The sequence below is a fragment of the Salmo trutta genome, chromosome 15 (genome assembly GCF_901001165.1).
Source record: "Salmo trutta chromosome 15, fSalTru1.1, whole genome shotgun sequence".
In the NCBI taxonomy this organism is placed as follows: domain Eukaryota; kingdom Metazoa; phylum Chordata; class Actinopteri; order Salmoniformes; family Salmonidae; genus Salmo; species Salmo trutta.
This window is the reverse complement of record NC_042971.1, coordinates 41,412,774-41,437,166: the sequence shown is the minus strand read 5'-3', so window position 1 is coordinate 41,437,166 and position 24,393 is coordinate 41,412,774. Positions and strand designations below refer to the sequence as shown.

Sequence of the window (24,393 nt, the reverse complement as noted above, 5' to 3'; positions counted from 1 at the left end):
GAATTTATAGTCAGTCAGAACGTTGTTCTGGAAATCTAGTGTGTGGCACAAAAATCGAATCAAAGTTTGTCACATGCACAGGACACAGTAGCATTTCAATGCTTACTTACAAGTTCTTATAACAATGGTGACTCGTTTCAGCAGCCATCCAGAACCCCTCTGCTGGCCCTGCTGTAGAATATCAAAATTCCGTTGGACATCTGAAAGAGAACACTTGACACGGCCAACAAAAGAACACTATAAACATAGTCTTGCTTTATTTGAGGAAACAAACACTTCGTCATTGAGACTTACATTTTGTTTGAGCCAACAGACCCAAAGAGTTCATGTTTTGTCACTTAAAACAATTTTAAAAGCAATGCATTTAATTCAACATAGAATAGAACAAACTACTGCAGCTCATAACACACGGCCTAGTTGTCAACTCACTCTTATAACCCTTTTACATTGCAAAACCACAATACAAGACAGTTCAATTTAACTTTAGGACATGAGAGCTGCACTAATTCACAAATCTGACTTTGTAAGCGCATTTATCATTCATAATAGCACACATCAATATTGTTTTTGTTGTAAATCTCATAGTACCTGAGAATTTATATTGTGGGTGTATGAGAATATACCATTTCAGGTAAGCTGATATATTTAGAACACAATTAAAGGTTAATCTACACATTGGAAATATCTGTAGTTTTTCCAAACATCTACCTGCTGTGTTCAATTCCAACAAAATCAACTGCAAGTTGCTCAGACCACCAATATCAGACTGAAATCAGTCAGTCATCACAAACAGGCCTATCTTGTAAATTCAATGTAATTACAAAGGCTCACAGCAAAAATACAATTTCTCATTTGAAACAATAGAATTTAAACCAATATACTCTCACATGCTTTAAAATACTTAAGGCTAGATCAAGTGCCATTGGTGAGAGTGCCAGATTTCTAAAGTAAGCCACAAATCAATAGTTATAATCTTGTCACCAAAAAAGGGGGTTATCCATCAAATATTTTTCCACATGTTTTACCCATTTCCAATCAGAGGTAATTGATGCTGTCTCATAAATACTAAATCATACTGACACACCGTCACTTGGCTTTACTGTGGCAGTGGCCTAAGAGTTGAATATAGTATTATGTGGGTCAAATTCTCTTTTTTTAAAGTATTTATTTAATAAATAACCCCCTAAGTGTCGTAACCCAAGCATATATGACTGACATTGCAACCTATTCAGTTTTCTGTGCAGCAATTAAAAGTTTACCAGTTTTGGCATATTTTTCAATATGTCAATGTCAATACATTTAAATATAGATGGTATCAACACAGGAATAGAGCATATATGGATAAAAAGTTAGAGGGGGTCACATTTTTTACCAAGCTGCTTGGGTTACAACACAGCAAAAAACATTGATGCAACAAGTTAAATAGCGCATTGAAACTGTACAATGAGTGGTCATTTCAGTATTAATACATACACAGAGAAAGGACACGATGCTTACAGCTGCACACAGGGTATCTATGCACTTCCATGTAGCGCGTAAGTATCCCTGTAAATAAACTACTGTGCCCAGTAAGAAAAAGTACATACCAATGGGCTACTCCCAGTGACACACAGTGTCACAAACATTATGGCATTGTATTCTTTTTTCTTAAATAAAACTTAATGATACTGTACATTTCATAAATATATTTTACAATCAAGAAATAGATACAATTTGTATCAACAAACAAAGGTCATTTCTAGACATTTTAGGCTTTGTTGTTTGCGGTACTTCAAAATGGGAGGGGGGGGAGGGGCTCTCTTCCGCTCTCATCATAAATATGAAACATGCACCTCATGTCAAAATAAACTAAATACTAACGTGCATTAGATATGGCCCAAGACCTTGATTTCAGATCATATTTTACTCACTGAGAAAAGAAACTCTAGCTTTAGAAATTATATTATAACCAACACATTTCACATCATAATGAAACCTTTCAAAAGTGAGGGAAAGTAGTGAGGGGAAAAGGTAGGCACGCAAACTGTAAGCCAAATGCCAGAAACAACCCTGACGGCAGCCTCGCATTCTGAGTGTTTCACAGGAAGAAACATTTAGGCAGTGTGTCACACCTTCTCATGAAGAGACAACAGGCCCAACATGGCCTGCTCTTAGTTCATGAAAAAACAAAAGTCAACAAAGCCCCAAAATTCTTTTGGGCAAATAACATTCAGAAATGTTTTTTTTGTTTTCTTTACATGTGTTCATTTACATGGGTTGTCTCTCAGCATTAATAAGGAAACGGATGCTTTTCTTTAAAGCATTTTGCCGAAGAGACTTCACCAGTTCCTTAGTAATTACAAATAAGTCATGTTAGACACAATGGAAGTACCATTAAGTCACATGCCAGGTCCCAATGATATATACACATGCTCAAAATGATTCTAATCATGTCCATGTAACACAGTTACATTAATGTAACTAATCAACACTGCAAGCCATACAATATACCATAGGAAAGGCTTACAACACTGGTGTGATGTTACACTACTATCCAATCAATTGTCTGCATCAAAACTATAATCGCTTTATAATGACAAGGTCGATTATCTATCTTTTTGGCATTATTTCAGCAGCTTTGAAATGGCTTTCATGTGTCATATGAGCACAGGTGTTTTAAAGTCTGATCTTTCCCAGTTCTAGTTTGGCTTGCTTATATACGTGCACTCACAAGTTCTACCAAAATAGTAGCTTTGTAAAGTGAGATTGAGAAAATATATATCATTCTAAATACTTACAGTGCTTAACATTTAAAAAGCAAAAGAGACTGACCTCAACAACATTAGGATATTCATTGAAATCCATTAAACAATGACTGGAGAAGTGAGGTCATTCAGATATAAGGCCATTAAAATGTAAAAGTTCATGCTCTGAGGTATGGTTGCACTCACTTCCCTCTGTCTTTCACCACAAATCATTGCACAATAAACAACAAAGTCACATAGTATTTACATCAGTGTCAGATATGCACAATATTATCTAGGTATAGTGAACTAATTCCTCACTGTATCAAATGATAGATGACTACGTTTAAATTCAAATACATAATCTTACCATCAGTCAAAATTTCCCTTACATTAGATTATAATGATTTTGGGTTTCTGAATTTCATGAGGAGAAATTGTTTTGTTGACAATCAAATAACTTCAAATATAGAATATAATACTATTCAGACAATTGTAGCTTCAAAAATGAAATAAAAACACTTAATGGCAAGACCTCAGCTTCGTGACAATGACGGCAGCGAGTTGTTGTGGGTCCGTTAGATGAGGGTTTTTCTCCATGACAGAGTGCACCACAAAAGCGGGGAAGATGTTGCAGAGGTTGCGGTATGTTTGGTACTGGTGCTCTGGGATGACATGGCGCTCCTGGTGCTCGGCTTGAGGCGGGTTCTCCCACGGAGACCTCCAGATCTGCTCCATCTTGTCAGGCATGCTGCGGACCATCACCCGCTCACAACACGGCTGCATCAGGCTGTTACTCAGGGGGTACGAGTGGTATCCATAGGATTCACTGCCGCAGGGCAGCGGGTCCCAGCTGGCATGCTGCTCGCGGCACAGTGGGGGTCTCCGCTGCCTCATGGGGTTACTCTCGTACAGCCTGGAGTCTGAGATGCTGTCCATGCGTGTCATGCCCAGGGAGCGTCCTGGTTGCGAGGACTGTGACGGGAGGACATTCTGAGGTAAGGGGTAGTCCCCTGGGCAGCTGGACCTGGCCCCAACAGCAGGGTGCTGAACATGCGGTGCCAGATGGGATATGGACTGCTTCCTGCTTGGACCCTGCTTAGGCTCCTCAGGGCCATAGCTCTGCACTCGGGTCAGGGCCTCATGGTGGAACCCCCCATGGGAGAAGGCCTGGAGTCTGCTCTGTGCAGGAGACTGCTGCTGCTGCCCCTTCATACTCTCATCCAGGCTACTGTCCACTGAGCTCACGTATAATTCCCCATAAGAGGAGAAGGAGTCACTGTTAGAGTGGCTGAGGCAGGGCTCAGGGCAATGCTGGCTGGGATTTCGCTGATAAATCCCATGCTCATGCTCCATGCTACAGAAGCTGTCCACGTTGTGCATGCTGCTCATGCTCATGTTAGAAAAATCACTAAGCATAGAGTAGTATCCGTGGTCTGTGCTCACAGAATCGTACTTAGGAAACTGTTCACTGTAAGTGACAGAAGCACCATGGCTGTTGGTGACCAGGATGGGTGGGTGTGGATACTGTACACTAGACATGTGCTCCAGGGAGCTGTGGGTGAACTGGAGGGAGCCGGGTACTGGGCTGCTGGCTGATCGAGTGTTCAAGGCACCAGCCCCGTGGCTCTTGGCAGGCTGCATGGTGGGCACACTGAGGGCAGACACGAGGGAAGGCACAGAATTTGCCTCAGGCTTACGGACAGCAGACAGTCTCTCCTCTGGCTCGCAGGCCACTGAGCGGATGCTGGGATCAGACTGGCGCTTGGGGGCCACACGTTTAGCCTCAGAGCCACTGTCCCCCTTAGCTGTGGTGGGTCCAGTGCCACACTTGGCCAGGGCCCCCTCGCTCATTGTCTTTACAGCAGACAACTTGGCAAACGCTCTCAGTTCATCAGCCACTGACCGCTGAGGCTGGTTTGCACGCTCTGGGTGGTAGTACTTGCACTTATGTCCATAAGTGCATTTTTTCCCTGTTTAAGGTGATATAAAAGAGAGCACAAGTTAAACAATATTGACATCAGCAGTACAACCACAAAAATACAATCATAATTTGTTGAAACAACCTACCATATGGACAGGGTTGCTTTTTGTGCTCTGGAACAACAGGACGCTTGCGGAGGAAATTCTCTAAACTTGGACCATGTCTTCCTAAAGGATCATCAGGTGGCATGAATCTGAAACATAAAAGGAGAATATGCTTAGTTATTCTGTAGTTAATTATACTCCCTACCCAAGTCACTGAGGGCTCTGATGACTTACTTATCATTGACAAACGAGTACATCAGCAGCCGCTCCTCTATGAACTTCTTCCACTCCGGCTTCTCGTTCTGTAAGTCCCTGTAGTTGTCATTTGACACAATAATGCCATCAGAGTCACAGGCCAGCTTCACTATGAAGCGATCATCATAGCACACCACTCTCCTTCCCTGGACTCTTCTAGATGGGGTGAACACTAGGATCTTTTCTTTCTCTAGCTTCCGCAAAATGTCTTGGTCTGTGAAAAGAAAAGCATTAAATCAGTGAAGAACAGAAGTGTACAAATTGTTACACAGAACAATGTAGGCCTATGTACCTGTGGTTTCACATTGACATTTTCATATGCATTGCATTTGAAAACAAACTCAAATTAATTGTGGCTAAACATTTATCTAAACTCATGTTATTGTTTATTCAAAATTCTATACTTAAAATGTTAGTTATTTTTCTAACTGTGGGACGTGATTTTTTGCATGGGGAAAATGGAGCTCAATGTCCAAACGTGTTGATAAAAAAAGCACACACACACACACACACACCCCACCCCTCCCCCAACACAGACACAATTTTTAGAAACCATCTTGTCTAATGTGGCTAATTGAAGTAGAGCTTTAGTACCTGTAATGGGGGCGTCAGGTCTCGACTGCTCTTTCCTCCAGGCAGGAACAAACACTGTGATGTCTTTGTGTCCTTTCTCCACAAACCAATCAACAGCCAATTGGATACCAAGGCAAGAGAAAACCTCTTTGTTTCCATGGCTACAAAACAAAACAACCAAATCTAGTAAAAGGTCTGCTTGTAAAGCTAATTCAATTACAAAAAAAACTGATGGTTTAGAACATTCTGCATGAGGGGAGATTTGTTTTGATTGTGTGCGTCTAATAGAGACTTACCTCATCGCCACATTCGATCCATCAATGACGATAGGCCTGAGATTATCATAAGGATCCACAGAATCATCTTCAAGTGACACCTCCGGACTGACAGCCTCTTTGACACAGGGGCCTCCACGGGAGACGAACGTGCCGGTGTTACTGCTGGCTTGAACCTCCGGTTCTCCTTTATTACCAAGCCTTACAAGCTCAGCCAGAATGTCATTGATAAGGGCAGCAGCCCCTAACTTGTTCAGCACTGTCTCCACCTGTTCAGCTGAGTATCCCAGCTTCAAGGCAAACTCCATCTTGGTTTGGTACTCCTTGTCGCTGGCATGTTTGAGCACTGCAGCGGCTTTGGTGTCTTCAATGCGGAGCTCTGGTAGAGTGCAGCTCTGGGAGAAGCTGGGCCGGTCCAGGCATGGAGAGCGACAGAGCTGCCGGTGAGGCTTGGTGGCACTGAATGGCTCTTTCCTCTTACAGCTGCCGCTATTCAGCTGCAGCTGATGCTGCTCCTCTGACTCGCTCTCTGAGCTGCTTCCCTCCTCAGACTCCCCACTGGGCTGCTGGGCCTCAGTCAGCTCAGGGGCCTCTTCCCTGCATTGGTGTTTCTCCATTTTGATCTTCTCCACCATCGACCATGCCGTCATCACGTTCCTCTCGCCACCGGAGATGTCCACCACATGCTCCCTCACCTCCACCACAGCCTGAGAATCATACTCGATGGCTGACTTCAGTGCAGCCAGCTGTATGTGTAAAGCCAACGTTAGACGCTCTCTCTTTCGGTGAGCTGGCGAAATTAAGGACACTATGTAATCCTGGAGGAAAACAAAGGGTAATCGTCAATAAATCACCAAACTGGCCAAATGTCATCCCTGTCTACAAGTACAAGATTCAATGCATGTCTAATTCGTGTGTAAATGTTAAGTATGGCCTCAGAGGAAATCTAAGGCCCATGAAAAGTAAAAACTGGAATGGTGCAATGCACCAGACTCTTCAATAAATTGATGTGTCAATGTTAATTGTATCCGTCCCTGTTCAAATAAAATATCAATCTTATCCATTGTCATAATGTAAAGGCTGAGATGCATGAGATTACATGAGCATTTAAACAATAAATATGCATACAGACCCAAGTGCTTTAAAACAAATGGAAACGGATTGCATGTGCTCCTGAAACCGGTACTTCCCCAGGTCTTGCAGATAGTAGATAGCTAGCTACTTCCATTAGTGCTTCAAGAGGCTCAGCCCATGAAATGGGTTGCCTAGCAACACAGCCCTGTCATCAGCTAACTGCTTTTTAGCAGTCACGACTAACAGAACACAGTCCATCTTTCTCTAGGCAGCCTGGCAAACATGGTTAACGTAGCATGCCTCAAAATATGAGATTTACAATGTAAAACACTAGTAATATAAGACGCATAAATCAATGTAAGAAACAAACACAACAAAAGCATTAATTCAGTACATTGCTACATATTTTCCCCAGTTTTATACAGATTGTATCCTAACCACCACATTGGCAAGAGCCAAAGCTAAGGGAAAAATAGACATTTGATAATCACATGAAAACAGAAAATGTCCATCTCTAGTAGTCTTTCTATGGTGTTCTTCTAGCAAAGGGTAAAAAATAATATAATGAGCCTTATGCTTATGATGAGCCTAAATGTTTTATTTACTTACTTACTTATAGAGCCTACTTATTTCCCTGCTTCTTATCAAAGAAAGTGAGAGTGAAGACTCTATAGAAAACATAAGATAATAGACTAGATCTGGCCTGAGAAAGTGGTGGAATGAAACTACTGTACTTGATCCTTAGAACAAATATAGCTAGACTATACATGATATGAACAATAACCTATTGGGAAGAGACGAGCACATTCAATAACAAAAGTGGCAGATTATTTTCAGATGCCCTCACAACATCAACACAAAGACATTTGTGTATATGTAGGAAACCTGGTAGCTACCCCACACAATACTGATGTGTTGGAATTTCCCTGGCACGACATGGCATAACAGCAAAGAAGCCCCATCCTTTTCCCCCTCCACAGAACAGGCTGAGACACAGCAAGGCCACAAGACTAAAGCACTGCACATGCACAGGCTTGTGCAACCCTGTCTCATAGCAACAAGTGGAACATGTGCCTTCAGAAGCACTAGATGGTTGGTCAAGCTGAAACGTAAATGGATGCTGAGGCCCCACAGCGAAGCTGCAAAGTACAGATATACTGCAGTAATGGAGGTTTCTAAAGCACACAACACCATGAGTAAGTCAAAACGATCTCAAATAAGGGGTCATTTAAGTAACTATGATGAGGTTTGCAAAATGTTCGTAGCTGGTGCTGCTTACAGAATGAACGTTAGACACCAATGAATCCGTTCTAAGGTGAGCTAATACTGATTAGATAGATAGCAAGATCCTACGAGTTTATTTAGCACATTTGGCATCATGTTTCAGCAACATTCGTGCAAAGGCTAGCTAGCTGGGCTAGTTAATACTACTAGCTAGCTCACAATCATATCAAAGATATAAATACCCGTGATCATATTTCCCATACATTAATGTTAACGTCGTTGGCTAGATGAAATCGAGACCTGTAGACACTAGCTAGCTAACACATTAGCTGAAAAGCGTCCAACAAAAATGAACCACATCATTTAGGTCAATTCTGGCACTGTAAAAATGGCATCTATGCAGAGCAAAAAAAAAAATACTCAAACAAGTTGTATAGCACTAGCTAACTACGTTTGCGAAGTAGCTGACGTTAGCTACTATTAGCTAGTTAGCTAAGAATGTAGCAGTAACGTTAGTTAACGTATACTAGCTAGCTAACGATAGCAACATAAGACTGAAAACAAAAATGACAGTACGTTACATGTAACTCTAGTCAGACGTTACCAACTCCAGTACAACAACAGATGAGCTTAATAGGCTAACGTTAGTTAGTACTAGTTAGCTGCAAACATTAGCCTGCTAGCTAGCGAACGTTACTCTCCAGTCCAGAGATAGATAGGCTGTTAAACACAAAGCATATGTTAACGTCCCAGAAAAGTTACATACTTTTGCCTTGGTGCAGTCATCTTCCTCGCCCTCTCCGACACGAACTATGATTATATTGCTGGTGCTGACATTTGCGCTGTCGCAGTTTGACTCAGCGGATCCGTAGCTGACCCTCACCCGGAAAATACGCTCAATGTGCTGGATGGAGCGGTGAAGCAATGGGCCTGCATTTGCGGGCACTGCCAGCTCCAAAACCATTTATTATGATAAATCAACGACCCACAAATACAACGCACTCAGCTGTCTAACGAATTGCTTAGTTGTGATGTTTTGTTAAGAATGTAGAAGATGTATTGAAGTTATATAGCTAGCTAGCTATTACAGTCTATTCACGAACATTACAGCTAGCTAAATATCATTCATCATCCCCTCCCTTCATCATTTCTGACAGCCTCCCACAGACTGTCTCTTAGCAACAAGTAGGACGCCCTCTGACGCCGATTCCGTGCAATGTCTGCTAAACTAAAAATAAACATTCTGGGGCCGTTCCAGGTCGTCTTTTTGCAATCCCGCTGCATAGATGATCATATTTTAGAATATCTGCAGAAGGAATTACCACCTCATAAAGCCAGTCTACTTTAATCAGCACAGACTGTTTTAACTGCATATTCAATTTGGTTATTTATTTTCAGCAAACTTTAAAAAGTATTAGCTGACTCACGTGGCCTCAAATATCATAATAACTCTGGGTTTGGTGGGCATTGCATCTACAGGCTGTTATCATTTGAAATGTGCATGTTGAACTGAAATGTGCATGTCTTACTAAATACTACCCCCCATCCCTTATTATCTAGGCTACTGTATCACAATGTCCTATGTAAAACTGTTTTTAGCCTCGACACTAATGACTGTCATAAGGTAGGTGATTATCTGTGCGCATCCTCTGAACCCCAAGCTGTGCCCTCCTATGTACTTATCCTTCACTTCCCCCAACTAATTTTCAAGAGATTACCACAATCCCCTCTTTACCTAGGTTTATTCAGAGATTGCAACCTCCATCCATTGTACTTCCCTCCCGCTGTTTTTCCCCACACACCAGTAAGTACACTCTTTTTAAAACATCTGGGATACATCACAAAAGACTTCAACTCCAAATCTTCTGGCCATCCTGAAGACAAAGCTTGTTTGCAGCCCAAAACATTTGAAGGCTATTGTTCTAGCATTCTATCATGGTACCCATTCGTAAAAAGCGTCTTCGAAATAGCATATTATTAACTTTGCAATATCATGAGTAGGCCTACTTTTGACAATATAGCCCTATGGGATGATTGTCATGCTATGTATTAGTCACTATAGTACAGTGGGATTTTAGACTGTTTGGAATCCTTATTACAGGATCAGAGTTAAGATTTAAGACAAAAAAAGTTAAAAATACATTTTATTTACACTCATAAATATACACTGAAATCAGTGAATAATAAACATTCCATAAATAACTCTTAGACACGGCAAGTGGGCACTCACAAATAACTGTCATGTGGCAAAAAGTTGTCCATAGTTTAATCGCTTCATATTGTGACACCTGTGTACAACTGTTCTGTGTGCATTGGAGCCTGAGGGATGGAATGGACCAGTTGGTGTCCGTACATTGAGCGGTTATCTAAGAATGGAGCCATTAGCAAAGTGTGCTCTGGGGGCATCCCATAGTTTAGATATGGCTGATAGAATGGACCAGGGGGCTGCGGATGAGGCACATACTGGTTAGTCTGTGTGCTTGAAACAGGGTATCCATTATTCAAAGGCGCAACATACATGTTTACGTTGACATCAGGAGTGGAGGTGGTTGGTTGTCTTGGGGGTGCCAAAGTTGATCTTCCTGTTGAGCTGGAACTAGACTGGCGAGATGGAGTCATGCTCTCTGGAGATGGCCCTCCAGATTCCAACAGGCTGGTCTGGAAGGGTGCTGATGCATTTTGACGATCCTGTGCCTTTGGCTTTAGGCACTGGCAGCAACATATGGACACAATGGTACCAAGTAGCACAAAGGACAGAAATGTGCTCACAACTATCACAAATGGCAAGTAGGCGGGTACTGGAGGGGAAAAAAGATAGAACAAAATGTAAATGCTGAACCACAAAGCACGATCGATGAATTGTATACATTGAACCAAAATTACTATGCCTGCTATTTACTTCTAACAGAAATACTTTAACCTTTCCAAGGGAGAGATAATTTAGCCATTACAGTTTAAATGTTGAATACACCAAAAATGGAAAATGTTGACACAAAATCTTACCTGTTGGTGTCATGTTGATTGTGTTATCGTTTTCAAATTCAAAAAATTCTTTCAGGTCACAGGAGCTCTGATCCAGCCTTGCCTCCGCAGCCGTGCAACAGTAGCGGAGCGCACAGGTCCCACAGCAGTACTTTGCGTTCTGGCCGTCATACTGCTCTGGACACTGGAAGCCCTTGTGCCAGATCTTGTAAGAGTTGGACCAGCCATGGCAATACTCCCCTGAGCTGGCCACAATATGTTTGTGCATCAAAGAGAAAAATAAATATAAAGCAACTAAAAAACACATCTTGTATGACAGGAAAAACCCTCACACCCAATTGGTGAAACAGTTGTTTGGAGCTTCAAAAAGTTCAAATCAAAAGCCCAATGACATGCTCACAATTGGGAAGAAAATGGTCAATGAAATATCAACAACAATTCAATGAATGAAAAAATTATGTTATCCAGTCAATGGTCAAGTTGTGAAGCAAGGCAGATCTGTGAACATAATGTGAGTATGTGGCTATTTCACCTCTGTTTTATCCTCTGCCCCCCTCCCTCACACCTATTGTGTGCCTAATATGGGAGGGGCTTGAGCCATTACTTTGCTAATTTCATGTAGGCATGCCCCAGGCCAAGACCTGTCTGCACTTTTGGATAAGGAGACAATACTATATGAGCTAATAGGCTACTGGAGATTTTTTTTTTCAATGTTCATTCAAATTCAACCAGCCATACTCAATTAGATATTCAAAATAGCAATGTGAGGTCTGGGTGTTATGTGTTACCTTGCATATTTCTTTGGAAAGTTGTTGGAAGAAAATGGAGAGGTCTGCATTCAGTGCAAACAAAAATAAAGTGAGGAGATGAGGGAGGGAGCATTTGTTTGATACTACAATGTAGACTTTCAATCTTTAATATTAATTATATATACCCTCTGATTCTTGAAGAATATAACTTATAAATGCCTCATGACCTTACTTCAACTGTCATACACCATCAAAACTCCAAATATAACCTCAAATCAAAGGTTATTGGTAGCATACACAGTTTAGCAGATGTTACAGTGGGTGCAGCTAAATGCTTGTGTTACTAGCTCCTAACAATGCAGTAAAAATGTCAAACAAGTACAGAAATAATAATAATCCAATACTAAAAAATAAGAAATCAGGAAGGTTAGGACAAATCCAGTTAACACTGTATCAAATAACACTGTATCAGTAATCCAAATGCATGTTGTGTATATACACCAGAAAGATATACTAAGAATGATATGTACAGCAGTAGATACAGTATATTACAGTGAGCTATGTTAAGAATCCAGTATATAAATACAGGCAGTGTATATAAACATTGTAACAAAAATGCAATGTACAGTAGTAGATATATAAGAATGAGCTATGTGATGAATACAGTATATGAATGAGAATACAGTATATAATCCAGTATATAAATAAGAATCCAGTATATAAATATGCGGTGAGTATTAACAGTGTAACAAAAATGCAATGTACAGTTGTAGATATATTTGAATGAGCCATATGAGATTACAGTATATGAATATGCAGTGTGAAAAACAATATAAAATAAACGGTCCAGTGTTTAATGTCTATATATACATGGGTCAGCAGCGTTGACTGTGTGTGTTTGTGTGTTATGTGTGAGTGAGTCTATCTTTGTCTCTTACTTAGAAGTTCTGCGTACTACTCTCACTTACTACAGGAGATGGCGTGATGGCTGTTCAACAGTCTGATGGCCTGGAGATAGACTGAAAAACAGCTTCTTTCGGTCCTGGCTTTGATGCACCTGTACTGTCTCTACTAGATGGTAGCAAAGTGGCCTTGTTTTACTCAATATTTTTTTAACAATGTAATTGTAAACAAACACCATAAATCCTCAAAACGTGGTTAAAACTTTCATTTTGATTTCTAGGATGGTCAGTTCCTGCATCCATAGATATGTTTTGGTATGGAGACACGTTGTTATTCTTTTAAATGCAGATTGCCCCTTTAATATTGTTCTAATTTACTGTGGTGGTTGCTTTTACCGTTTAGGGTTTCATGGACTGGCTATGTCAATGTAGGCCTAAGCCTGGTCTGTCTGATTATTATACTAACTGGATAGCGTAAGATACTAGGCAGAAGAAATACTGATTACATTTAGTCATTTAATCCTCCAACCCCCAACCAACAGGGTAGAGTAAACAAACTGTGCAAACAGTACGCTTGTCAGAGCTTGGAGCCGACTGGGGTGGTGATAATGAGTCTGTTTATCTTGCCACTAATTTTTAAGTCTAGGTTTAGGAGGTCAAACACTATCTGTACCACACCCGGAGAAGTGCTGCATTCCCATTTACCTAATGAGCTGTAGCCAAGTGACGTTGTTTTGTATATGCTTTCTCAATAATAAACAGAAGTAAGGTCAATTGAATAATATCAAACTTTGACATCAAACACCTAGCTATCCTAATCAAATGTTGTTGCTGTATTGCAATAATAAGGTGACAGGTTTCTTATTGATAGCAGTCAAGATACAATACATTTTTTATGTCCTTATATAAGCAGTGGTGGAAAAAGTACCCAGATGTCATACTTGAGTAAAAGTAAAGATACCTTAATAGAAAATTACTCAAGTAAAAGTGAAAGTCACCCAGTAAAATAATACTTGAGTAAAAGTCTAAAAGTATTTGGTTTTAAATATACTTAAGTATGAAAAGTAAATGTAATTGCTAAAATATACTAAAGTATCAAAAGTAAAAGTACAAGTAATTTCAAATTCCTTATATTATGCAAACCAGATGGCCCATTTTGTTGTTTTTTTTATTTTAAGGAAAGCCAGGGGTACACTCCAACACTCAGACAATTTACAAACCAGCATGTGTGTTTAGTGAATCTACCAGATCAGAGGCAGTAGGGATGACCAGGGACGTTGCCTTGATAAGCGTGTGAATTGGACACTTTCCTGTCCTGCTAAGCATTCAAAATATAACAAGTACTTTTGGGTGTCAGGGAAAATGTATGGAGTAAAAAGTTAATTATTTTCTTTAGAAATGTAGTGAAGTAAAAGTAAAATTTGTCAAAAATATAAATAGTAAAGTAAAGTACAGATACCCTAAAAAAACGACTTAAGTAGTGCTTTAAAGTATTTTTACTTAAGTACTTTACACTACTGTATATAAGCACCTAACCTCTACATTCATATTTATCAGACAAGAGCAGGAAGAAAAAATACATCTCCTATATGCCATATCGCAGAAATCCATTGCAACGTTAAGGGCCATTACTAGCAAGTCAGCCTCCGTGAAACAAGCTTGCTGAATTAGCATCACAAACCCTAAATTGGCTGGCATTGTTTGTTGAATGCTAATTGATAGGCACTTTAGACAATCGCAATTTACTCTCTTTGTGCTATTCCTAATCTCTGCTAATAACATGATGACATGACCAGGATTCTCCAGTCGCTCAGGTTTCGAGTTTGAGTTAAGTCAGTATTATAAATTAAATTGAAGTAAAAGTAATTGAGGACTATGAAGACTCATTTAGACTTTAAAGCATGTACTAGCATTCACAAAATTATTTCACTCAAATATATTATGAGAATATAGCAAATCTGGTGTAATAAATTAGCAACAGAGCTCCCAAAGGTAAATTTACTCAGATTCACTAATTCAACAGGTTGTTTTATTTGTGATTATTTTGACAAAAGGACAATCAATGCCCTAAATTTTATTAAAATGGTTTTTCAATCAGCAATGACATTTTCTCAGTTATCAGGTTATAAATCTGGAGGTAAGTAAAAGAGTCATTCAGATGATAATAGGGCTATCAATGGGGGTCCTCCCAAGTAATTAGGCAAATCATGGGCCACCCTGCAACACCTCACCCTAACGGTTTTGACTAGATAGAGTACAGTTTATGTTAAAATGGCCTTTTCGTAGCAGGTTAGGAGAACTTACGCAACAGGTTAGGAGAATAAGGTTATGGTTAGGAAAAAGGCCCTCCACATGATAATAAGAAAATCCATCTTGACGTTCTAATACAGTAAGTGATATTCCATGAATGCATTCATAACCTTTTATCAAGATTGTTAATTAAAGCTTTTGGCTATGTTCTTTGTGTGTTCTTATGGTTTAATCAAGTGTTGTATTTCATATAATTGAAATTACTAATATTTTACCCTTGCTAAAATCAGAGCAAACAGACACAAAACATAATAAAGTGTTAAGGGTGTTTGAACAAGCCAATAAGCAGTCTCAGCAAGTGCATGCAATGTCCAGACATGCTGTATAAAGGCACACCAAATAATGCCGGTGTGCGTGGTAGGGTATATTTTCCTGTATACATTTTCCTACCGCAGCAAAATATGACACATGGCTGCATGGATTTGAAAACGGCAACCTTGTCAAATTTTACTAACTTTGGCTGCGTTTACACAGGCAGCACAATTCTGATCGTATTCCACTAATTTGTCTTTTGACCAATCAGATCAGCGCTGATGTGAAAAGATCTGATGTGATTGGGCAAAAGACCAATTAGTGGAAACATATCGGAATTGGGCTGCCTGTGTAAACGCAGCCTTAATTCCTCGTCTACGGTTCCCCACAAATAAGGCGACCTGGAACGCATCCCCAGTTTTTTGCTCGGCAGGGACACAGAATTGCTTAACGTGCAAAATCGTTTCCTCGGGAAATGGCAAAAGACTATAAGAAAAAAGTCGCTGTGAAAAAAATTCTGGTTTAGACCAGCATCCATTTCTCGGCATATGACAATGGAGCACATTTTAACGCCAAAGGTAAGTGACCACTAGCTAGCAACTACGCGAACATTAACTTCACTAGCCAGTATAACTTGTTAAATTTCCTAGGAGAGTTTTAATTGGCACGTCTACTTGTTCTTTAATTTAGCCAGCTATTAAGTCTGTTATAGCCATTTGGGCATTGGTTTAAGTTAGTAACTTGCTAGTTGTGTCATCAGAGAAATGTATTAGAAATACATGGCTCTGGGTTTCATGAGACTAACACAGTCACTACAAGCAGTAACAAGCTAGTTAACTAAATCACATCCCTGCAAAGATTGTATAACTAACCCAAGGTAGACAACGGCTTGTCCATTCCAATGAGAACAAATGAGTCATAGTGGGAAGAACCAGCAAGGACGGGGGCAGAGCCAAGCACGAGCTAGCGAGATCCTATTGGGGTGTTCTAGCATGAACTTGCATATTCCATTAGGGAACAGCTACTCTAACATGCTCACTTTAGAGTAACTGTTCGTATGTATGTGTCAGTTAAGAACAAATTCTGATTTACAATGACGGCCTACACCGGCCATTGGCCCGGATGATGCGGGGCCAACTACTGTGCGCCACCCTATGGCACTCCCAATCACGGCCGGTTGTGATACAGCCTGGAATCGAACCAGGGTGTCTGTAGTGACGTCTGAAGCACTGAGATGCATTGCCTTAGACCGCTGTGTCACTCGGGAGTCCCGATAACTCAATTCGTCCTTGCACTCCTAAACAACAGTTATTTTATTTTTTTACTTTGCCAAATTGTAAAATCTACCAAACTTAGTCCACTCTGTAACAGATTCTAGATGTGGGAACAGAAAAGTACAGTATTGAGATCAAATGTTTCATTGATGAGAACATTTGCATAATGTCAGACAAAAATCATCATCTACCACTGCTGGCCACTGGGCTTCCTCATTACCATATTTGGTAGTAGTGAGTGGAAACATGGATGCTTCACACTTCTGGTGTAATATCTGTCTCGTTGTTCTATCTGTGATCCCTGTGTTGGAACCTCTAGGTCTCCAGGATTTCCTGCTGCTTGTTTTAGTAGGAGTGCTTGGAAATATTTCTCAGCCATTCATTCACCTGCCGATATTTGTTTTTCAGAGAACTGACTGTGGACCTCAATCTGACCTAATATATATTTTTATTTGAAATGACCGGTGGAAGAAGTGAAATTGTTAGAGCGATACACTGCAAAGAAGCCAGCCACTGGCACTCTCTATCTCACAGAAACCCCTGTAACACTCGCAAGGAAACCTGGGTATGACATTTGTTCAGATATCATGGCAAGTGGTGAGCGCCTAAGGACGTGCTATGAAAACACCCCTGGCCCTTTATAAAACCATGTACCCCTTTGATGTTCACAGCTATGAAGGCACTGGATAGATGTAGGCTTAGTTGGTGTGTAAGCAACTATGCCCCTTGGTAGGAGGAGTGGTGCCACACTGATTACGCCTACACTTATCCAGGTTTCTGCCAACTTTGAAGTGGTAGGGGTAAGAGACTTAAAAGCCAGGACTCAAGATGAATACTTTTTGTTTCACTCATAACCAGATTTTACACCATCTCATAGCTACAGTAGAGAAACTCCCTCTTACAGCCACAGGATGCCCGCTTCACATTTCCTGCAAGAATTTCAATGTGGGTCGCTTTGTCATTCCCAGTGAGGGGGACTGCCAGAATGTGTATCAGTCCCTGGTCAGACTCTCCCAACCAGGTACTTACAGTAGACTTCCAGATCAACTCTCCTTTAACATTACACTTTGGAGAAAACAAGATTGTGATCATTGTGAATATTCATAAAATTCTTACCTACAGTAACATTGGGCTTTTTTTATAGGGAAAGTGGATGATTTGTATGCTTTTCTTTACAACCCAAAACAAGACGAAGATGAGAGAAGACATGGTTAGGGCTTTATTGACTCAGCCATGGATTTAAAAAATAATGGGATTGCCCAACGAGTTTTGGGAAATGACAGAATTCAACAAGAACTATGAGGTAAGTTGACCAATTCTATGGGCATGCACATGTTTTCATGGCTATTGTTATAGTCATAAATGTTTTGTTCCCTCTGATGGATTGCTTAGCTTTGCAACACATATCACTCAGAACTGGGCATTCCTAAAACTGCAAGCAAGGGCACAGTCTTGGAGTGCCAAATTCAGGAGCAGAGGGTGCATTCCTACTCTCTCCTACTTCCACAAGCAAAGTAATGTAAGTTCAGACTCTCCTTTATTTAATGCAAGGGTCAGCGACTCATCTCTGCTCATGCTATACTTACAGTATATGTTAATGATTACAATGGCATTCCAAATGCACTTCTTGGTGACGCTGTTCTGGTTTTCCTCTCACATACCAGGCTGCCATTTGCCGTTGTAGCCAGCCCCTGTCCGGGTTAAATGCTCGATGTGTAGAAGATGAGATGCTACAGGCAATCAGCCGGGCTAATCCCAAAAGCACCTTCATGTATGTGGTGGATACCAGAACTAAGGTAAGTGTAACCGATGTGAAATGGCTAGTTAGTTAGCGGTGGTGCGCGCTAATAGCGTTTCAATCAGTGACGTCACTCGCTCTGAGACTTGAAGTAGATGGGTAACGATGCTTCGTGGGGTGTCAGTTGTTGATGTGTGCAAGGGTCCCTGGTTTGAGCCCGGGTTGGGGCGAAGAGAGGGACGGAACCTACACTGTTACATAAGAACCACATTTTAAGATAAATGTATTGCTAATTCCCCCTGTTGTATTTTGCTCAACCCTAACCCAAACTGTCCTGCCTTTCTTTTGTTTCAGGTTGAATGCCATGGCCAATAGAGCAGCAGGGAAGGGATACGAGAATGAGGACAACTACTCAAACATCCGCTTTCAGTTTGTGGGCATCGAGAATATCCATGTCATGAGAAACAGTCTGCAGAAGCTTCTAAAAGGTTACTATCATTGGTCTCACATAAAAAAGGATGAACCACAATCTTCGGGTGTAGTGGTGTTTATTTATTAATCATATACTTATGTGTAAAACTCAAGTCATTTTGCAGCATGAAAAGACGAGGCAAAGTTCATGCTTAACAAAGCCTGCAGTTTATAAGGTGCCTAGTTGTCTGTTTTCAGTGTGTGCTATGAAGTCTCCAACAATGAGTGACTACTTGACGGGACTGGAGAATTCTGGTTGGCTGCGTCACATCAAGGCTGTGATGGATGCTGGAGTTTCTAGCTAAGGTAATAGACATCCTTCCATGTAGCCATCTCCTTTGTGTTGCTGTGTTGAAATTAAACATTCTTATTAGGTACCTATAACCTAAGAAAAAATGTATTAAAATCCCCAAATGATCATGTTTGCATCTACTTTTTACTCTAGCATGTATGATGTGGTTCTGAGCTATCCCTTGTCTCTACTAAGGCTGTGGCTGAGGAGAAGGCTAGCGTGCTTGTGCACTGCTCAGATGGCTGGGATCGCACAGCCCTGGTGTGCTCTCTGGCCAGCATCCTCTTGGACCCCTTCTCCCCCTTCTAAAAATTCTGCATCTTCAGTCATATTCAATTAGATTTCAGGAAAAAACTACATGATGAAGGGGTCAGGCCTGACTAACAAAGAAGACAGGTGGATGGATCAAGAAAATCAACATGGACATTCCACTGTGTATATATATGTGTGTGTGTGTGTGTGTGTGTGTATGTATATATATATATATATATATACTGCTCAAAAAAATAAAGGGAACACTTAAACAACACATCCTAGATCTGAATGAAAGAAATAATCTTATTAAATACTTTTTTCTTTACATAGTTGAATGTGCTGACAACAAAATCACACAAAAATAATCAATGGAAATCAAATTTATCAACCCATTGAGGTCTGGATTTGGAGTCACACTCAAAATTAAAGTGGAAAACCACACTACAGGCTGATCCAACTTTGATGTAATGTCCTTAAAACAAGTCAAAATGAGGCTCAGTAGTGTGTGTGTGGCCTCCACATGCCTGTATGACCTCCCTACAACGCCTGGGCATGCTCCTGATGAGGTGGCGGATGGTCTCCTGAGGGATCTCCTCCCAGACCTGGACTAAAGCATCCGCCAACTCCTGGAAAGTCTGTGGTGCAACGTGGCGTTGGTGGATGGAGCGAGACATGATGTCCCAGATGTGCTCAATTGGATTCAGGTCTGGGGAACGGGCGGGCCAGTCCATAGCATCAATGCCTTCCTCTTGCAGGAACTGCTGACACACTCCAGCCACATGAGGTCTAGCATTGTCTTGCATTAGGAGGAACCCAGGGCCAACCGCACCAGCATATGGTCTCACAAGGGGTCTGAGGATCTCATCTCGGTACCTAATGGCAGTCAGGCTACCTCTGGCGAGCACATGGAGGGCTGTGCGGCCCCCCCAAAGAAATGCCACCCCACACCATGACTGACCCACCGCCAAACCGGTCATGCTGGAGGATGTTGCAGGCAGCAGAACATTCTCCACGGCATCTCCAGACTCTGTCACGTCTGTCACGTGCTCAGTGTGAACCTGCTTTCATCTGTGAAGAGCACAGGGCGCCAGTGGCGAATTTGCCAATCTTGGTGTTCTCTGGCAAATGCCAAACGTCCTGCACGGTGTTGGGCTGTAAGCACAACCCCCACCTGTGGATGTCGGGCCCTCATACCACCCTCATGGAGTCTGTTTCTGACCGTTTGAGCAGACACATGCACATTTGTGGCCTGCTGGAGGTCATTTTGCAGGGCTCTGGCAGTGCTCCTCCTGCTCCTCCTTGCACAAAGGCGGAGGTAGTGGTCCTGCTGCTGGGTTGTTGCCCTCCTACGGCCTCCTCCACGTCTCCTGATGTACTGGCCTGTCTCCTGGTAGCGCCTCCATGCTCTGGACACTACGCTGACAGACACAGCAAACCTTCTTGCCACAGCTCGCATTGATGTGCCATCCTGGATGAGCTACACTACCTGAGCCACTTGTGTGGGTTGTAGACTCCGTCTCATGCTACCACTAGAGTGAAAGCACCGCCAGCATTCAAAAGTGACCAAATCATCAGCCAGGAAGCATAGGAACTGAGAAGTGGTCTGTGGTCCCCACCTTCAGAACCACTTTTATTGGGGGTGTCTTGCTAATTGCCTATAATTTCCACCTGTTGTCTATTCCATTTGCACAACAGCATGTGAAATTTATTGTCAATCAGTGTTGCTTCCTAAGTGGACAGTTTGATTTCACAGAAGTGTGATTGACTTGGAGTTACATTGTGTTGTTTAAGTGTTCCCTTTATTTTTTTGAGCTGTGTGTGTGTGTGTGTGTGTGTGTGTGTGTGTGTGTGTGTGTGTGTGTGTGTGTGTGTATATATACATTAGCATGGGTATTGAAAAATACCAGAGGGTGGATAACAAAAAAAAGCACTAATATAAGAACTAGACGGTGCATGTTTGGTTTTTGGGCTAAATGTATACATTATGATTTGCCTCTGAACTGTATGTGAACCCCTCTGCAATCTACTGGCACTAACCATTAAAACTTCAGCCAGGCTGTCCCTATGCTATTTGCTTTCTTTCTCTCTTAAACTGCTAGCACAAAGTCTATGTGAAAATGTGGTTTTCCACAAAAGATCCCGAAAAAAAAATATAAACTGTCCCAAATCAGCTCTACATAATTCAGCAGGGAGGTGTGCAACTACCACACATTATAATACCCATTATACCAGTGTAGAAACTACGTCACCTACATAGGTATTATCGTATCCCTTTCAATTCACATTCCTTGCAGAAATAACTATTTACAAACCTTTTGAAACGTCCAGAAAGACAGTGGTCTTAGAAGGGTATTTATACTTAAAATATTTATTTTAATGTGAATGGGATGTGGATGAAAGAATTCTGCCAGTGTTTTAATGTCCTAGTTTCATATTTTTTTCTTTACCTCCAACTCTATATATCCAAGTGAGCTATGAGGACCTTGGTGATCAGATTTACCATTATACCCATTGATCAAACATATAACAGACAGACACTGCTCAAAAGGATTTGTTTGTGATAGCTACACTCAGTTGACACTTTATTAGGTTCACAACCCTATTAATGAAAATAATTTGCTCTTACATACATCAAGTCCAGTGGTCTTGGCTTGCTAGACACTAAAGCATGCAGAGAAGTATTCCGGTATTCTGTTACTGTTTGTTTGAACTTTAGAATGTGCAAAATGACAATACAGTCTGTGATGGTCTTTTGTAACTCAGAAAAGTTCCAAAACGTTTTTTAAATAATTCCAACACTCAGCTTGTACTGACTGTAATAAACTCCAACTGGACTTAAAAACTTTTCCCAGTTTCATCAACTGTTTTGAATTCACGCTGTTCCAGATGCAAAGAGGATTGTACCTAATAAAGTGACCAGTGACCAGTGTATCTATAGACTTTCCAGAATGTGTTCAGGGAATACCTGGGGTATTAAACATGTGTTGAACAGTTCAAATGTATTTATATAGCCCTTCTTACATCAGCTGATATCTCAAAGTGCTGTACAAAAACCCAGCCTAAAACCCCAAACAGCAAGCAATGCAGGTGTAGAAGCACGGTGGCTAGGAAAAACTCCCTAGAAAGGCCAAAACCTAGGAAGAAACCTAGAGAGGAACCAGGCTATGAGGGGTGGCCAGTCCTCTTCTGGCTGTGTCGGGTGGAGATTATAACAGCACATGGCCAAGATGTTCAAATGTTCATAAATGACCAGCATGGTCAAATAATAATAATCATAGTAGTTGTCGAGGGTGCAAAAAGTCAGTAACACAAGAGTAAGTGTCAGTTGGCTTTTTCATAGCCGATCTTTGAGAGTATCTCTACCGCTCCTGCTGTCTCTAGAGAGTTGAAAACAGCAGGTCTGGGACCGGTAGCACGTCCGGTGAACAGGTCAGGGTTCCAGCATGTCTGGGACAGGTAGCACGTCCGGTGAACAGGTCAGGGTTCCATAGCTGCAGGCAGAACAGTTGGAACTGGAGCAGCAGCACGGCCAGGTGAACTGGGGACAGCAAGGAGTCATCAAGCCAGGTAGTCCTGAGGCATGGTCCTAGGGCTCAGGTCCTCCGAGAGAGAGAAAGAGAGAATTAGAGAGAGCATACTTAAATTCACACAGGACACCGGAAAAGACAAGAGAAATACTCCAGATGTGACAGACTGACCCTAGCCCCCGACACATAAACTACTGCAGCATAAATACTGGAGGCTGAGACAGGAGGGGTCAGGAGACACTGTGGCCCCATCCGATGAAACCCCCGGACAGGGCCAAACAGGTAGGATATAACCCCACCCACTTTGCCAAAGCACAGCCTCCACACCACTGGAGGGATATCTCCAACCACCAACATATCATCCCGGGACAAGGCCGAGTATAGCCCACAAAGATCTCCGCCACGGCACAACCCAAGGGGGGGCGCCAACCCAGACAGGAAGACCACGTCAGTGACTCAACCCACTCAAGTGACGCACCCCTCCCAGGGACGGCATGGAAGAACACCAGTAAGCCAGTGACTCAGCCCCCGTAATAGGGGTAGAGGCAGAGAATCCCAGTGGAAAGAGGGGAAACCGGCCAGGCAGAGACAGCAAGGGCGGATCGTTGCTCCAGCCTTTCCGTTCACCTTCACACCCCTGGGCCAGACTGCACTTAATCATAGGATCTACTGAAGAGATGAGTCTTCAGTAAAGACTTAAAGGTTGAGACTGAGTCTGCGTCTCTCACATGGGTAGGCAGACTATTCCATAAAAATTTAGCTCTATAGGAGAAAGCCCTGCCTCCAGCTGTTTGCTTAGAAATTCTAGGAACAATTAGGAGGCCCGCGTCTTGTGACCGTAGCGTACGTGTAGGTATGTACGGCAGGACCAAATCGGAAAGATAGGTAGGAGCAAGCCCATGTAATGCTTTGTAGGTTAGCAGTAAAACCTTGAAATCAGCCCTTGCCTTAACAGGAAGCCAGTGTAGGGAGGCTAGCACTGGAGTAATATGATCAAATTTTTGGGTTCTAGTCAGGATTCTAGTAGCCGTATTTAGCACTAACTGAAGTTTATTTAGTGCTTTATCCGGGTAGCCGGAAAGTAGAGCATTGCAGTAGTCCAACCTAGAAGTAACAAAGGCATGGATTAATTTTTCTGCGACATTTTTGGACAGAAAGTTTCTGATTTTTGCAATGTTACGTAGATGGAAAAAAGCTGTCCTTGAAACAGTCTTGATATGTTCTTCAAAAGAGAGATCAGGGTGCAGAGTAACGCCGAGGTCCTTCACAGTTTTATTTGAGACGACTGTACAACCATCCAGATTAATTGTCAGATTCAACAGAAGATCTCTTTGTTTCTTGGGACCTAGAACAAGCATCTCTGTTTTGTCCGAGTTTAAAAGTAGAAAGTTTGCAGCCATCCACTTCCTTATGTCTGAGACACAGGCTTCTAGCGAGGGCAATTTTGGGGCTTCACCATGTTTCATTGAAATGTACAGCTGTGTGTCAT

General features: G+C 41.7%; 2 protein-coding genes and 1 pseudogene across 2 annotated transcripts; 1 reads left to right on the top strand and 2 right to left on the bottom strand.

Annotated features, from left to right (window-relative positions):
* Window positions 1–233: 233 nt before the first annotated feature.
* On the bottom strand, window positions 234–9,603 carry LOC115149071 (probable ribonuclease ZC3H12B). Its single transcript, XM_029691572.1, has 6 exons — window positions 8,919–9,603; window positions 5,876–6,672; window positions 5,601–5,740; window positions 4,986–5,220; window positions 4,794–4,900; window positions 234–4,696 (listed from the first exon to the last, which is right to left on the bottom strand). Exons 1-6 carry the CDS (start codon window positions 9,114–9,116, stop codon window positions 3,246–3,248), a joined length of 2,928 nt encoding a protein of 975 aa, XP_029547432.1. The 5' UTR covers window positions 9,117–9,603; the 3' UTR covers window positions 234–3,245.
* An 823-nt stretch (window positions 9,604–10,426) lies between these two features.
* shisa2a (shisa family member 2a) lies at window positions 10,427–11,875 on the bottom strand. Its single transcript, XM_029691580.1, has 2 exons — window positions 11,156–11,875; window positions 10,427–10,950 (listed from the first exon to the last, which is right to left on the bottom strand). The coding sequence occupies exons 1-2, from the start codon at window positions 11,439–11,441 to the stop codon at window positions 10,427–10,429; spliced, it is 810 nt and encodes a 269-aa protein (XP_029547440.1). The 5' UTR covers window positions 11,442–11,875.
* A 4,850-nt stretch (window positions 11,876–16,725) lies between these two features.
* Window positions 16,726–19,540, top strand: LOC115148306 (myotubularin-related protein 8-like; annotated as a pseudogene).
* The last annotated feature ends 4,853 nt before the right edge of the window (window positions 19,541–24,393 follow it).